The 17,638-nt window shown below is 38.7% G+C and overlaps 1 protein-coding gene across 2 annotated transcripts in view; it reads left to right on the forward strand.

Annotated features, from left to right (window-relative positions):
* The window catches only part of LOC105193696 (MOXD1 homolog 2), a 211,716-nt gene that overhangs the window by 183,216 nt on the left and 10,862 nt on the right, over nucleotides 1–17,638 (forward strand). For both annotated transcript variants that reach the window (XM_039446298.1, XM_011158243.3), the window contains exons 4-6: nucleotides 8,928–9,122; nucleotides 13,939–14,025; nucleotides 16,728–16,910. In XM_039446298.1, coding sequence (XP_039302232.1) covers nucleotides 8,928–9,122; nucleotides 13,939–14,025; nucleotides 16,728–16,910 — 465 coding nt within the window. The remainder of the gene's footprint in view (nucleotides 1–8,927; nucleotides 9,123–13,938; nucleotides 14,026–16,727; nucleotides 16,911–17,638) is intronic.

Below are 17,638 nucleotides of genomic sequence, written 5' to 3' on the forward strand. Positions count from 1 at the left end.
TACAAGCGGATTTGCACCATACACGTAAACAAATTGTAATGCACGTCCGGCTACATATATTTATATAAGATCAATAACATTTGCTAATGATTAAGCGCAAATATTTTTGGCCCGTCTGACGCGAGTGTACATCGATGTGTGGATCGTTAATCCGGAAACTTTAAGCGATCGTCATTAATCTTCGCGTATCGAGCACCGAACTTCAGCATCGGCGGGTGAATTCGGCGCGCGCTTAGTTACGTTACAACAACGCTCGTGAGTATTGCTCCGGGTCCTTGACAGGATCCAACGGGAAGTTTAGACTGAGTTTACCCGTTAATGACTGGGTACATACCAGAGGATGTGCTCAGGTACGCCGGTGGCCACGTATTCGCCGATGTTGGCTCATCGGCTTCCCGTTGATGAAGAGAGTACCAACGATACACCAAGCAAAGCGATAGAATCTTGTTAGCGGTGCCCACCCTTTTTCAACGCGGAGTACACAAGCGTATCCAATCAATGCTTCTCGAGCAAGTCCGCTGGGATACGTGATTAAGTTTCGATACCCGGTGAGTTTTAAAAAATAAAACGCTAATCTCGTGAAAACATTGTGTTAATCGGCAATGCCCGCGAGTACAAAAACCGTTAAAATAGTCCGTTGAAAACCATCTTAATAATAATGTTTCTAGCTCATAACTTTGCACAATTAATATAGAAAAAATGGCAAAAAATTTTCAAATAAATATTATTATACATGCATTAATTTGTGAAGAAAAAAAGTTTAATAATTAGCGACTACGAGTACTATTTTTTACTTCTAATAAATACGGTTCAGTTTTTTTTTTTTTTTTTTTTTAAATAAGATCAGAAATGGAAGTAATTAAAGTTGAGTTTATTGAAGCTCTTTAAAGCATAAAGAAGCCATTATTGATCTGCACAGGCTCATCTTACGCGCATTACCTCCCAGAGTGCCGCCGACTTTAATTTCGTTAAACTTCATTAAACGTATAGCGCGATATACGCGCGGTAACGCGTATACATCTGCGAGCGAGAATCGTGCCGTCTTATCTGTTGCAGTTAGATATCCGTGTGAGATCGCGCTCGTTTTATCGCCGACTGTGCAGCGCCGAGTACGAAAACTAACACAACAAGCGCCGATAGCTTGTGTATCTTCGCCGACGTGCGCGCGTTTTCGCGTCATTATTCAAACGGAGAGAGAACTTTAATCGTGAGAACTTTAATCACGCGATTCCAAAATTATCTAGCCGACGTAGGGAGGAACTTCGCAGAGTGGAAACGAGGAAAAGGAATTGCCTTGCGTCGCCATGATAAAGCGATTTTACTCGCACTTGACATTACGCGGCGGCCCTATTTGGAATTCTTCGAAGTTCGTAAGTCGACATGGAGTTATCTCAAGGACTCGTGAATATCGTACCTGTCTAATTAAAGGAAATGGACGCGATTCTATCAAATCGAAAGACGCAGTTGACTTGATTTGATATCGTATCTTTAATAGTTTTTATAAAAAGGAGAGTTCCTTCTTTTTCGGCTTCTTGTTTCTGTACGTTAATTTTTAAGAAAAAATTAGTTAAAGATTAAATGGAATTTATAAAAAAAATTGTTGTAAATATTTTGATATTTTTAAATAAAATAATCAATTTTGGAACCGTTCTCTTCATCCTATAAATTTCTAAGCAGTTACGCTAAATAAGATTTAAGCCGTTTAAATTTAACACACTGATAATACCTGTTTGTAGTACCGATAAAATTTAAGAATCAATCATTTAATTTTCTACATTACTTTTAATATTTTTTTTGTTTTTAATCCCGAGTCTTGTTTCGATAATATGAAATCGCGTTCCGTATCAATCCGCGCAGAGAAACGGGCGAGCACGTTTAGCGCTTAAACGGGAATACGAAGCTCGATCTGCACGCGCCGCGAGGAAAATCGATGCGCGTAAAGTATTCTTCTCGCGTGCACGTGAAACACTGATACGTATTTGAATCTAATCGACGTAGGTGCGCTGGGCTGCTGTAACCGGGCTTGCGACACTTCCAATGGCACTGGCGTTACGAATGATTGCACCACGTACAGCATACATATCGTATTCTAGCTGAGGCGGATGCATACGCCAACTCGTACACAGGGTGTTCCCCTGTTTCATCGCCATTCCTTCCAGTAGCTTAACCTTCAACAAATTCATCGATCCGTTTTTTTTTTCTTTAGCGGAGATTTGATCGGCGTGTTGCAATCTTTTGAATACAGTATAGCTCATCATTCGCTGTACTTGATGTTAAGTTTTTATGAAATCAGAAGAGTTACTCGAAATATTTATTATTATTAATTAAATTAATAATTACTATTTTATATTATATATAATATAAAACAGCGAGAAATCTTGTTTTATATTCTGAGATTTCGTGTATAAATTCTTTAGCTTTAAATCATTCGTGAAAAAAACTATTGATAGTCAAACGTTTACTGAATTTTTAATTGGTTTCCACAAAATTTTTCACGCTGTATGTAGTATGCTATGTAGTTGCGGTAAAGTTTCCAGCGAGATTTACACGCGTTTTCGTTACGGTGAATCGAGACTGTCGACCATCGAAGAACCGATTCGATCCCGCCAACTGGATCGGTATTCGCGGCGCTATTATCGATTTCTCCTTACGTTTCACGGTGATAAATATGTAGAAGCCCGCGTATTGCTTTATTGCAAATTGCGCTCACGCTCGCGGGAGTACTTGAATTCGAGATACCCTGGCTGGATCTCGCGAGACTGAGATTATCGATTCGGCACCTCCGCCGTTCCCAGGTGGCGAGTATGCGAGCAAACTCCTATCTACTTTATGGCAAACTACGCTTATTTATGGTACACACGTTTAAACATTTGTAACAAACCGACAAATTCCGTGAAACGATCGATAGTTTCTTTAACATTTGAGAATGTGTTCTCCATCTTAAGTACCAATGACTAATCGATGTCTTGTTCTCGAAAGAACGTTAGTAACATGAAATATCGTCTTTTCTAGAAAAGGAGTTTAGGGTTATTTAAAATTTATATTTGCATAAATATATATTTTGAGTTGAATTATATTCTACCATTTTCTTTAAATATTAAAATATTTACATTATAGTAGATGAAAATACGTATCTATTTTGTCGAACATTCTCCCAGTATTGTGCAAGTAATCTCCATAATACTTTTTTCTCTTCGTTTCACGATATTCCTAAATTACCATTGTGATATTAACGGAGGATACTATTTATCTCTTCTGAGAAAAAATATTAGCTCTCTTAAGGATAACGAAATGATTCAATTCCGGCTGATAGCGACGAGTCCGCCCTCGAATGTCCGCCACGGATGATGAGGGTACGAAGCGGGAAAGAGACTGATGACGAACAGGGTGAGAAAGAGAAGAGAGAGAGAGAGAGAGAGAGAGATACAAGGGGTTGAGCGGTATGAACGGGGTTGTAGGCAGGCGAGAAGCGAGTGTGTTGGGAGCTCGAAGCCCTTAATTGCTTTTTAAAACTTTCGAGTTCGAGCTTCTCCCCCTTCCTCTTCTCCCCGGCCGCATGACGGTGGGCGGCCCTCATCGCCACCCCGTCGTCGCACCCTTTGCATTCTACTTAGGAATGTTCAATATTAGTTTTCCCTATCGGGGTTGCGAACGCGCGTTCGGCTAAGACGACAGGCGAACAAGACGGATGCCAGAGGTGGAGGTAGGGAAAAACGGTGCTCGAGCTGATTCGTCGATAACTGGCCGTCAGGTTTTTGCACTTCGGGCAATTAACGTTGCCTTCGAAAGAAGCTACTCACGGGTATCGGTTTGTCTATACTCTGAACATCGGGAATCGTCCTTCTTTCGGCGAAGCAAACTGCCCGCGCCGTCGAAGTTTCGTGGTGCTCTCGTCTTTTCTCCCCCCTTTTTTTGTATGGGAAGAAAGATACTTTTAGCTCGAAAGTTAGCTCGAAGAGAGCGCGGCTGTTTCCACCGCGTCAAAGTGGAACGATTGTCATCAATGTTGACTCTTGAATTGTTCTATAAGTGAGAAAACCATTCACAGAATAACTGTGTTTACGTTAGCAATTAATTGAAATCTGTTGCGATGGATACATTTTGTCTCCAAAAATTATTTTACACCAACAGAAATATTTGAAATAAATTATAGATATTATTTAAATAATTTTAATTTTAAAAATGATTACATTTATGATATTTCGACACTGACATTTATACATTGGCTTCGTTGTCACCCTTAAGTTTTGATAACATTTAAATTTAAAGTCATCTTTTAATACATTTAATGTCATTATGAAAAGACTATTTTTAACACGAGAGTCGTCCCTTCGCGAATCTTTTTTTTTTCTTTTAGCTCGCCGCTGAAGTGAAGATTTGAAAGCGGGGAGCTTTATCGAGTTTCTAAAACGGAGTTTTCCGAGGAAGGAAGAGCGCGTCATTTGCTCACATAGCAAGTGATATCTCTCAACCCCGAAATTGGGGTACGCCCCTTAAATTCAACGACTGCCGCGCGACGTTAGTCGTGAGATACGATTCTTGGCGTAATACCGAAGAGAAAGAACAGGGTGGGAAGTTTCGAAGAGAGGAAAGAAGTGGATTTTCAATTTCGGAGGATAGACCAGTTCGCGTGCTCGACCGAATGATTCCCATTTGTTATCCCTTTATTGTAACTCTTTTTATCGTAACGTCAATATTACATTAACCCCTTCCAAATTTCAAGGAAGTCAATCTCTAATTCTAACAAATTTGTGATACTAAAAAGTTGAAGATAATTATATTTGGCTACTGGGGACTTCTAGATAATTGTCAAATGCTGAGATTGAATTGTCCGATAAGATATGATATTGCTCTATTTACTATCGTTCAGGAAATTGTTTTAACGTCTCGATCGAAATCGTTTCCGTGGTTCAAAAGAGAAGTCCACAACAACAATAACCTTAGTCGCTTCGCGTAATATGGGGAACTCTATTAGGCGCCATTATAGTACGTTTCCTTCGATCTATCCCGCTGCTGCCCCTTCTCTCTCTCTCTCTCTCTCTCTCTCTTTCTGTCTCTCCGTACTCAACTTTGGGATTCCAGGGAGCACGTGGCCCAGATCTTTTATGCCAGGGTTTCCAAGGGAACTCGCGCGCCATTTGCTCACATCGCGGCTGACATCTTTAACTTGCGAAATGGGATCTTCTACCTCCCTCTTCTCTTTCCTTTTGACCCAACGACTATTGGAACGGATAATTGCAAACTACGACTGTTCCTAGCGTAGATTCGTAGGCAGAGGGAAGGACGTTGGTGTGTAAAACGAACAAGTGCAAGAGATTTATGGCTTGCGAGAACAACGAACAACAAAGTTGTCCCGCGAAAGAAACGTCGCTTGAGTTAGTAGAGGATGTCTTCGAATCTCAAATCCGTTCCGTTTGTCTTCTTGCTTACATCTTGTCCTGCGAAGTTACCTAGCTTATCTTTCAAACAAGATTCTTTGTTTTATATGTTACTCATGTCTTAGGAATACTTTTTTTATGGGAACGTTTCCCATTGAATTTAAATATTCAGCAAACGATTCAGTTGATTATACAATTAGCAGTCGAAAAAAAAGAATGTAAATTAAATAATTGAAATTAAATAAGCAACATGTGTGCCTAGTCTGAATTTCTTTAAAGCAAGTTTTTGATCATCTTCGACGTGTACTATCAAAAAAATGTAAAGTTTTATCGAAACGCTATCAGTTATTCACGCAAATTAATAAGAATGCTGCTCTCGATAGATATTAAGAATTCCGTTATAATATTATCCGAGATTGAAAATTTTTATAATATTATTTCCTTTTATTAATATAATTCTCCGTACACTACACACAACTTTTCTTTTATTATGGCGCAACTTCTAGCATCTAATGAGCATCTTTAATAAGCTCCTCGTAATAATTAATGCATGGATCGTATTCTGAAGGATCCTTACAAGCGTCGATATCGTTCCTGCTTCCGGAAGAATCTTCTTTCTACATCGTTCTTTCTTTGCCGATCTACTTAAGAATGCAGCGAGTTAGGTGGATCTTTTAAATCAGGATTTCTGAGATCGAGCGCGTGGCTTACTCGCATCGCGAATGGTGGACTTGAATCTCACAATAGTACTGCGTTCTTTGAACCAGACGATCAACGATATTCACGAGCTACTATTTTCCGCGAAACTCCTGCATAAGTATGTATCGAAATAGAAAATAAAAGGGAGAGGATATCTATTATGCTGTAGCGTAAAATCCTTTGTAAGTCGCTTAATGAAAATGCATTGTGTAATAATATCAATGTGTAACAAAATTTCAAACAATTAGAAAATAAATTGGATTTATAGGATGCTAAATTAAAAAAGCTGAATGAAGAGAGAAACCAAATAAAGAGACTTGGACAACGATTAAAAAGATAAAAATAAAAAAGTATGCAATGAATCACGATATTTAACATTGTGAAAGATGAAATGTGAAGGTATGTCAGAATTGTCAAGATGAAATATGAGATATTAGAACTCTCCGAATTAATTACGAACTTTGTTTACGAAGAAAACAGCCAGAAACAGAAAGAAAGAGCGAAAAAGACGCATTTATTATCGTCCTCAGATAGGCTCTTTTGAAGTCAGAGTAAAAAAGCGATAAGAGTCTGTAACGATACTAGATTCAGAGGATTTAATTTATCTCGTATTTAAAATATTAAGCAAAAAATCTATAATATCCGAGACCAGTTGCCGCCGCGTTTCCTTTAAATTACAGATTTTGTAATCAGGATAATTATTTTCTCGTCGCGAAAATTTAATGACCGTCTTTATTATCACAGTCACTTCATTGTCGATGTTATACGTACCCGGATAAACAAGCCGTAAATTGAAATTCTTTCACGGCAAGGTTTATTTAAAATTCATTAGAGAATAAAATAACGTTATTTACTTACAAGCTCCGAAGCTTGTCTTTCATATTAAAATTGCTTTTGAGACACGATGTAACGTAACATGCTTCTGAAAAGAAACTGCAGCGCTGTTGATCGAAGGGAGGACAACGAGAGTGTATAACTTACAAGTCGAGGGGCGTCTCCGAAATCGATCGATGGCGAATCGCGTGATTCCCATCTCGCTCCTTCCAGAGCGATGCCCATTTCCTCCGATCGACCTTTCATCTTGGCCCCAGGAATCTTTCGATCTGTCGGATCTGGGTCGCCACGTCGTATTCTACCACCTCGCTTTGCCACGAGTCAGGCGAGAACGGCGGCGCCCGATTGTCTCAGCCAATTCGGAAACAAACGTAGGTGCGCCGACGATTATACGCGGCGGAGTTAACGGACGTGGGATTTCTCCTCCTGGAGGTGGGGGAGTAGACGCGACGTCGGGTTCGGCGATTATCGAGGAACGTGAATGGGTAACACGTGAGCGGTTTGCAAATCCGTACATCGTCGATTGCGAGACTTCTGTGATTCCGCCGACGATTTTTTGCTTCACGCCGAGACGTGTCTGGAGTGGCGAAGTACGCTCTTAATCCGGGTCTCCGATACGTTAATGGCGGTAGACAGGGTTCGATAACGATCGAAAACATGATGGATGTGAATTCCCGCGGTACCTGGTTTAATATTTCTGAACTCAATGTTTCATAAGGTAATTTGGGAAAATTACTGTTACACTTTGTCTCCAGCACTTTATTAATAAAAACACAGTTATTGATCTTCTTTTTCAGCTGTAAATAAAGATCACGGCTTATGAAAAATATGTGCTTAATCCTTTATGTGTTTACAACTTTTAATTAGTAGAATTGAATATTGTATGAATATGCTAACTAACAATCTAAAAAAGGTATTTAATTTCTCGTATCTTCTCGTATAAAAGAGATTTCGAATTCTTATTTTATTTATCTTCATATATTTTTGTTTAATCTATTAATAAATGAGCCAAATTGATTAAGAATTTAAAAAATAGAGTAGGCATGTCTACCACAATTTGAAAATGTCAACACTGATGCAGAAATTGCCTTGATTTGTAATCATATTTGTAAATTCAGGAAATAATTGCGCGCTTCTCATTTTTATTCCTACCACTCGCGTCAATGAGTGACTTTTTTTTTAGGATGGATCGGTTAACGAGCTCGTATACGGTCAGTTTCCCAATCAGGCGCGATTGTCCCGCGACGTGTAAGTGGCTTGCTTGTGTAAAAGCGACCCCAAGTTTGGCGCGGTTGGACACGTGTACGTTTCGCGGGCAACCGCGACAGCCGGACGGCGGGATACTGTCGCTTGTATTCGGTATATGGCCCGACCACCCTCGATGGTCGCCTTTCTTCTCGGGGGATGAATCGTATGTGCTCGCAGTGCGGGATCGCGCGCGTCAAGAGAAATCGACTCCCCTCATAGAATTAGGGGCGCTGAAAGGCTTAAGCTACCCCGGGTGGTCGGGCGAGTCCGGAGTTTTAATTACAGAATTATCAAAAGTCATACGAGACGAGAAAAATGCTTTGCACCACTATTCGGCCACCAATTGATTCATATGAAATATATATTGATATTCACAATATCATATGTGCAAATATTCTTTTATTAAAAAAGAATGTTGACTCTATTTTATCGGAGCTATGTATCAGCGATCGATAGAAACTAATGCGTATTTCCGTTATATTTTTCTTTAAGAATGGCTCGCAATGGTTCGTCTGGCGCAATTTTCGATCGTAAATTTTATAAAAGGTTTGATTAAAAGACGCAGCCGAGCGCGCAATCTTCGGCAGAGGACGTTTATTCGCATCATATGGGGTAACTCTTTCCGGGAAGCAGCCAATTTTTATGGCGACCCGGGTACAAAGGCACAGCCTTTGTAGTCCCGTTTCTCTATCGATATTTTTTGGCGGCGGCAAAAAGTGGAGAACTAGACACTCGTTTTGACTTTGGATCGTCCTTTGTGTGTTTCAGAACGACACGATGCAAGTGGTGTGGCAATATCACGTCGAGGAGCCGGTATCAGCAGCCGGTATCTTGCCCGATCACGGAGCAGTGCGGGGATCAAGACCGTTATACCTGGTGCAGAGAGACGCACAACCCAGGCGAAACTCGCGTAATCAGGAAGCGGAGCCGCCTCTGAAGATCTGGGACATCCTGAACAAGCAGGTGGGTTGCAAAGCTCTATTTTCGCTTAACATTTAAATTCTCATATTCATAAGACGCGCGTTCCGCGTTCCGTGAGATAAAACTCATTCTGCGATACGATAAGTATGATACGGAGATTCTGTCGAGATAAATACTTAACGAATGAGATTAACTAGCTGAAGAAGGAAATATTTCGTTTCGCTCCAGATGTAATTAAAGGAGAGAAGGAGGAGAGAGATAGAGAGCAGTTGGTGCACATTGCATTTATTATGATTTGCGTTATTACGACGGCACGTGACAAGAAACAAGAACAAAGTTAATATTCATCCCGACCGCGGAGAAATTTGCGAGCGCGAACAAAGACGATTAAAGAGTTTTAATTAGAGTTCACGAAAGTGGATCTGCCATCGGCGTTGTGATATTGGACTCGATTTGTGCAGAGGGCAGATTTAAGCCCCGGGTTTCATGAAAGTATTTAAGATAACTAAAGTTACTTTATTCAGATTTCACTAAAGAATCATCGTTAGCATTGTAATTCGTTATTAACTCAACATTAATTTTAGATTAAGAATATCTAGTTTTTAGACTTCTGAAAACTAGAAACTTTTGAGGACTTGCAAAATAAATTTCTAGAATTTTGGCTCAAAATGTTAAAAATACAAGTAATTGGTAGACTCAATACTCCGACATGATTTCTTTTAAATTGCTTTGAAAATCATAAAGTTGGAAATTATTCCATATCCGATATTTCCTAGTTAAACCTAAACAAAGAAAGTTAAAAATTTTCACAAACAAAACTGTGAGAGAAACTGCTTTCGCGCGATCGGCGTTTTGACGCCGTTAGAGAACGCGGCGAATCATTCGTTTATCCGAATCCGAGACGCGAACAAGCTTTTTCAAAGCTCTCTCGTCATACGGTTTTGTTTCCGTCATTCGTAGACACGTGTACGGGTCGTGTGTGCGTATATGTATCGCGTGCGTGAGATGAATGTTCGAAAGCATTTAGCTGGATGCACGCGCGACTGGATTTTTATCACGCAGCTGTGTTAGAAAGAGAGAGAGAGAGAGAGAGAGAGAGAGAGAGAACGAGCAAGAGAGAAAGAGAGAAAGCATTGTGTGCCGAATTTATGATGGCATAAATCTTAACCGGGTCACATCCGGCAAAAACTATTCGTTCATTAGCGTCGCCGGGTCGTAGATTACGGGGTTGGCGCTATCGCCGAGAATCGGACAATGCTAATTCCACCGTCTGCCCCGCCGCTGTTTATAGTTTATATCGAGACCGGAATCGGGCCACGCTCGCGTATTCCGCTCGTTGGCCCGCGAAAAAGTGCAAGATCATTCACTGGACGTGCTGATAAACGACCCGGAAATGTTGACCATGTAATATCGTTTGAGACAAGCAAGCACCTCGCACGGAATGTATTCGCTCGTAAATACATTTCCGGTTTGTCGAATCTCACCACTTTTAGCGAGATTTTGCTTCAGTGGCCGTTTACATTACGAAGACTTTGTTACAATCGCTGTAATGGAATAATCAAGATAACAGGACCAGCTTTTTTAGCTGCACTTTCTTCTTTAAAGAAACGGCATTTGTTTCCTTTACTTTAGATATAAACAATGTAAAAAAAATTAAAGTGCAACTAAAGAGAATTTATCCTCTTACTCTTCCTAATACGTACGAGAATTATTTAGCATTTTGAATATATTTAAATATAACACGGGTGAATTACAAATATTTTCTGGGTTGTAGAAAATAATAGATGAAATCGCAACGAAACATGAATGTTCAAAATGTTTATCTCGCTGAACGTTAGTCATTCACTCAAAATTATTATCAGAACTATTCAATCAAAATTATTTATCACCCTTTTAACATCAGTATCGAAATATCAGTATAAAGTATCTAAAACAATAATTTTATTTTTCGTTTTTTTTTTTTAAATTATTAGTACGTTTTAGAACATCACTGACGCTATATTTCTGTATTTCGAGTTGCGCCTGTTTTTTGCACGAATATCGCAGAGAAGTTTCGCCGTTAACTTTGCACGGAAAAGTTGCCGAACAGTCGAGTAACTTTTGTATCGCGCCATGAATATGAATAGAAGAATAGGCACAAAGAAGACGAGGCTGATGAGGAATAGGTTCACATTGCGCCGCTTTTTAGATTCTACGATGTTCCTCCGTTTGTTAGAGAGATTGCTGCTGATTCGTTAATTTTTACATCCTCACAACATATTTGCGCGAGTACTATCTGTTATAACTATTTATTTGAACATTTATTTTATTGAATTAATTTCATCAAACTTAGACTTTATTTATTCAACTACGAGATCGCTATGGTTGTTTTATTAGTAGCCGATAAAAGTTTTTGCAATCTTTTTTTATCGGACATGTCATGTCACTTTGCGATTGTCAATGAAGAAAGATCGTCTCGAAATGACAAAGGCAGTCAATTGCGTATTGGTACAGAAATCGGAAATGCATTTACGGGGTCCCTAAAAATTTCCGTCGCCGCCGGGCGTCAGTCAGCGTGCTCGACCGCAAAACAATAAACGCGCTCGTCCTTCTCGGTAATCTCGACATCGATAATTTCGCATAAGCGCGTGGGAGAATCCGCCGGCGAGGTTCGAGCGCTTAGGGCAGGAGTCGGTCGTCGGTCGTCAGGAGAGGGAGATGCGCGAAAAAGAGAATTGTAATTTTCTCGAACGCTATACGGTCGTCCATACGCCCCGCGGCGAGCAGTTTGAAACGACCCACCAGCACCCTGCCTTCCCCACTTCCCCCGGGCTCTCCGTATTTACCGAGTACATTGCAACGACCGAGCATGGTTTCATTGATGCACGAAATCTCCGTGAGTAATTCAGCAGAATCTGACTTGTAGATGGAAAGTACATATAGGGCAGGCAAGCAGCATAACTAATATTGGCAGGGTTGGATAAATTAATATATTTTTTTAACTAAATTAAGTTAAAGTTAATGGCTTATTAATTTAGTTACGTTGAAAATTGCGTTAAGATTAAATTGAGTTTGAAAGTAAAAGTTAATTTTGAAAAGCATTTATTTATATTAAATTATAATAATTTTTCAAAACTTACTCTAAGTAGCAAGATTGCAATAAAGGTAAAATAAATTTAATATTTTACTTGAGAATTAATTTTATATGATATAATAAAGAAATATTATTTTTTTATATGGAAATGTATTTTCTTAAGTACATTTTTCACTTAGAAAAAGTTAATAAGTTAAAGTTGATATATTTTAAAAATAATTAGTTAACGTTAAAAATTCATTTATTTATAATTAACTAAGATGAATTTTATTAATGTTTTAGCTTTATTATTTAACTTTTAACTTGTAATGGCTAGTGAGTAATGAGCCAACCTTGAACACTGAATGTGTAATTCCTATCCCGTGAAGCAAGAAGTATAATTAATCAGCTGATGTGCAGAACGTATAAGTTGTAATTAAGTTGTAACATGATTAGTTTAACAATTATAACATATCATTAACGAACAAATAAATAAGTTTGTTCAGGGAAAACTACATCATGTCACGTGAAACTTATGCATATTCGACTTGTGCTGAAAAAAATTTTTAGATAAAAACTAAATAGTTTTTATTTCATCGTTTGTAAATCTTCTGCTCATCACGTCAAAATAATCGAGATGCATCGATATATAATGCAGCCGGGTGCAGCTAAGCACCGCTTAATATTGCGAAGTACCGTTTTGAGATCGTTCTGAACAATATGTGTCCACACGTAACAATACGGCTTGTGTATATATTGAGCGAAACACCTAGAACAAGTAACGCAACTAACACGCCGGTACATGCAGTTCTTATTCTGTTATACGTGCCGAAAAACTCGCAACACGTTCGTGCACAATGCAGCCGGCCGTGCATGAGAACTGTGCAAAATAGTCGCGTGGCGTGGAAGGCGCCGCTTTGAGACAGGGCGAAATGGGCTCGTATATCACAAAAGCAACTTGCAACCTTGTTACGTAAGTCGCACGCGGCGTCGGAAAATATGGTAATGAATTTCTCGTATATATTTGCGTTTAACTGCTCTTACCTCGTTGTAACAAACCATTAACCTGACGTATGCATCAAGTAGCTAAGTTTCCCGAATTTTCCCCTCTACTTTTCGCTAGTCATTTCAACAAAAGAACTCTTTATGCTTGTTAAGTGACAATGTATTTATATCAAAATATAATAGGTTTTCGAAGTACACGCAATGAAGTTATGGCACCATGATATGATCAAATGTTTGTGGCACAAAAATGTTTGTCCGATAAATTTTTTATATCTGTTAATAGATATATATTAATAACAAAAATAAAAAAAATTATTTTTTTATTTTATATTTTATTTTATATAGATTATATTATACAAACAATACCTCTGATTTAAATAATATTTTTAATTATTATATTTTGTGTTTTACATTTTAATTTAAAGATTTGTAATAGTTTTGTTATAGTCATGTAGTTATAGTTTTGGGAATTTATAGTAGAAATTTTAATTTTTAAATGAAAATGATCGACATTTGGAAGTAAAATATATATATGTACACAATATTTTCGTACTTCTCCAGTTTTCCATGTATTTTAGTTTGATTAGTTTTCAAATGTATGTGTATGTTATATTCAGATATGTACACTACATATATATTTAAATCAAATATTTTCTTTCCGACCAAGTACCATACATTGATACTTTCCTATGATATCGATATTGATACGAAGTATCAATGGTCCCAATGTAGCGACTCTATCCGTTAGTTTCGCATAGAATTATACTCGCTTAACGAAGTACCATTCGAATTGCTGTGCAGGTTCGTTTACCCATGGGGCAAGACACGCTGCTCTGGTGCCGTGTCCTGAGGATGCCGAGCATTAATCAGAAACACCACGTCGTGAAGGTGAGTTCCTCCAGGTATATAACCCGTTTACGGTAGCTCGCGCGCGCCCGCCGCTCTCCGACTTGATTAAAGCGAAGGTGGATGCTCTTGTAATGCCGAAGAAACTGCACGTCGAGTTTGCCGACTCGCTCCTCCTATCTCCCCCCCCGCCTTACAACCTCTCTTCCCCATACGGGAGTTATCTTCTGCCTCGCGTGTTTTCGCGTCTGGAGATGCAACATCTTCAGGTAGCCGTCCGATAAATATGCTGCGCAAAATGATAATCTAGAGGTTACGATGTTTTATACCGGGTGATTAATCATGGTTTTTGGTTTCTTTTATAATTATTCTGACGCACGTGGAGAAAGAATTGTTTCAATTCACAATCTCTTTCTACGGTCATTTAATTCTTAAATAATATCTCGAAACATTAAATGTGATTTAGAATATTTAAAACACACACATTAAATTGTGATTTCTTACGTAATCATTTTTTCTTAATATATTACAATTTTAAAGCATCCTACATGCTAATTAAGGACTTTGATTGTTTCGAGTCATATTTGCATTTTATAACAGGCATAAAGATATGATAAAATAATCGCGTGCCTCATTGCTCGCTCGATTATAAAAAGATCTTCGATTTGCGTGCCGGATGATAGCCGATCGATTAATTCGGCTATGAAGCTTCATCGTAAATGTACGAATGGATCTGCATGATGGCAGGATCAATGCGGTTATAGGCAAGATCGTTTCGCCGTTCCGGCCGTCGGCTTCACTACCAACGATGACAGATCGATGCACGAGATGTCATCAATAAATGCGACAATGACGAAGCAGCCGGTTGTAAACGTTGTATTACTGCTGTGTATCGATTCACGCTGGTAATAAGTTCTATTTCAATGCAGAAGCGCACGATTCTCCAAATCGCATGTTAAAAGTCAGAGTCGCACTGACAGTAAAGCGCAGACAGTAAAGTTTGTCGATCTTCGATTTTGCGAATTTCAACGGGAAGCGACATTTTATTATCGACGGAATCTGTTTTGCTTTATTTTACATTAGTATTTTCTAATCTATTTGCTGCAGCTTCGCAGTCAACATTACAGCGAATGAAAATCCTATTAGGATTACGGACTTCATTATGCTTTTTTACACGCTATTAAAAGTTGTTAACTTTTATTATGTCTGAAATGACTCTCTCGCGCGCAGAATGTCCCAAATTTAATACCCTGAACGTTAATAGGCGTTGTATGAATAGATTAATGGATATAGCGTAGTAACGAAAGTATATTTCTGAAGAAAAATTAGTTTTAAACTGAGGAAAATTACGGCGATATTAAAAAAAGGTGCTGTAATGTTTGGAATTCTTGATATGAAAGATCGCGGCATAAGTGCTACCTCTTTGCTATAAATTCTAGAATTTATGTACTCGCCTATTTTTACTGGACCTCCTCCCATTCGACGCGAATTTTATGTCAGTGAATAATTTGGATAAAAGATATTTTCTCGGGTAATTCACGTTTTACGCTTCTCGAGTTATATTCTTCCTCTCTCGCAAAGCATATGATAAAGCTCAATAAAATCTCACTTAGTTATATATTCTATTCGAATTTTACTTTATTATGATTTAACCCGATATAATATCTGCCAGTTATCGGAAAACCGATAAATAAAACGATCAAATGATGAATGATTCTTGTCAGCTCAGCTATTTTATTTATATATTTCTGTCTTATTTCCTATTGTATTTATTATCGCTCATTCTATTTCTTAGATGTGGTCTTTTATTGTATTTCTATCTTTTCTGCCTTCTCTTTTCTATTTCACCGTATTTCAACGGTTGCTGATGTTCATATCCGCAGCGAGGTATTCCCGAATAGGGTGTTGGGTCGGCTGGCTGATATAGTTCGCACTATCTAGCGTAGGTCGACCGACACCTGAATCTCGAACTCGATCGAACGTGACCCAACTACGCAATGCGATTGCTCTGTGTTCCTATCGCGGGTACAACGACGGGAGGGAGGAGAGACGATTAGCGTTTCGATTGCGATAACTCAGGCGCTTAAAACGTGGACCCCCCTTCCTTCTCCTCGCATTTTACGGAACTTTTATTGACGGAGCACCAGGGCATTCTGAGGTTAACGGTCGAGTGAACTGCCGTTAACCGTGGTATCGGTGGGCACCTTAATTTGTTGCTCCTATTGAGAGGGAATCGAAACGGCACGTTTTCCCAACGTAGAAGCGCGAGAAATGCCGCGCGTATCGACTTGCGTCGAAAACCGCTCTTTGCCAATTTTACGCTCGAACAGCTTTCTCTAAACTGCTAGAAACGAATGCCTACTAGAGTGCGAAGTGTCTTTCTCATTCTGTTTACTGTCGATATTCTATTATCCATAGTTAATTTAATGACATCCACTTTGCTTTAAATCGAAACCGCGAATGCATAGACCATTGACCGGATTAATGGCCAATAAAACGGTACGTCGCGTCGTGGGAAAAGAAATAGAGAATATTGCAAAGTATTTTTCCATTGACATGATTAAGTTGTATGACTAAATGAGACAATCTTCAAACTCGTTGTTTCTTCGTTCAGCGTCGATCCCATTGCGATAAAAGTGTCAAGATGTACGTTGTTCCTGAGTTATGAACACGTTACGAACACGACCGAAATGCGCTCGACATTAATCCTCGTTACGAGCTCGTACGCCTGTTCTGTATTTCAGTACGAACCAGTTATTCAGCCGGGAAGCCACGAATACCTTCACCACATGACCCTGTACGAGTGCCGCGGAGATCAAGCCGAATTGGAATCCGCGGCCGAAACGACCGGGAGTGTCTGTTACGTTCCTGATAAACCCACATTCCAGTGCAACACGATCGCAGCCACTTGGAGCCTCGGTTCTGAGGTATGTCGAAAACTTCGCTTCCGTTCACGCCTCGACGCAAGCACCGAGGTGCTTCCATATTGGCAAATTTTCGGTAGTCAATGGAAACGACGTCTGCTGTATAAAATCGCAAGAATGTAGGAAATACAGATTACAAGTTAAAAGTTTTAGAATTTCTTATTTTCATCTATTTCGATGCGCTCTATGTGATCACTAGTTAAATTTCTTTAATCATTAGATTTTGCCAATAATGGAATTACCCAATTGCTTCGTCGAGATCTTTGATTCGGCTGTTAGAGAGCAAAATAATTTTATAAATTATCTTACTGATATAGACTGATAAGGGAACGATCGGAATCTTCAATCAATTTTAATGTACTTTGTTGTAGAACATTAAAAAGTATTAGATCCTTTTCTGTTATTTGCTTACTTGAGATTTAAGAGTTGAAACGCCCCTTTGAAAATAATGGATTTTTAAAAAAATTTGATTTTTTTTTTTTTTTAATGTGTATATCGTCGTAAAAAACTATAAAACATTTTTGTATGAAACATTTTTTCATATACCTCGTAGTTTCAAAATATTCGCAAAAATTGAAAAAATTCATTATTTTCAATCCCCAAACGTCAGAAATAAGCAAATAAAAAATATCAGTCTAATATTTTTTAATGTTCTACAACATATCTAAAGCTTAACATATCAAACTCGGTGAGAGACACCGTTCCTGTGTCTCCGACATCTGTGAGATACA

The sequence above is a fragment of the Solenopsis invicta genome, chromosome 2 (genome assembly GCF_016802725.1).
Source record: "Solenopsis invicta isolate M01_SB chromosome 2, UNIL_Sinv_3.0, whole genome shotgun sequence".
Classification (NCBI taxonomy): domain Eukaryota; kingdom Metazoa; phylum Arthropoda; class Insecta; order Hymenoptera; family Formicidae; genus Solenopsis; species Solenopsis invicta.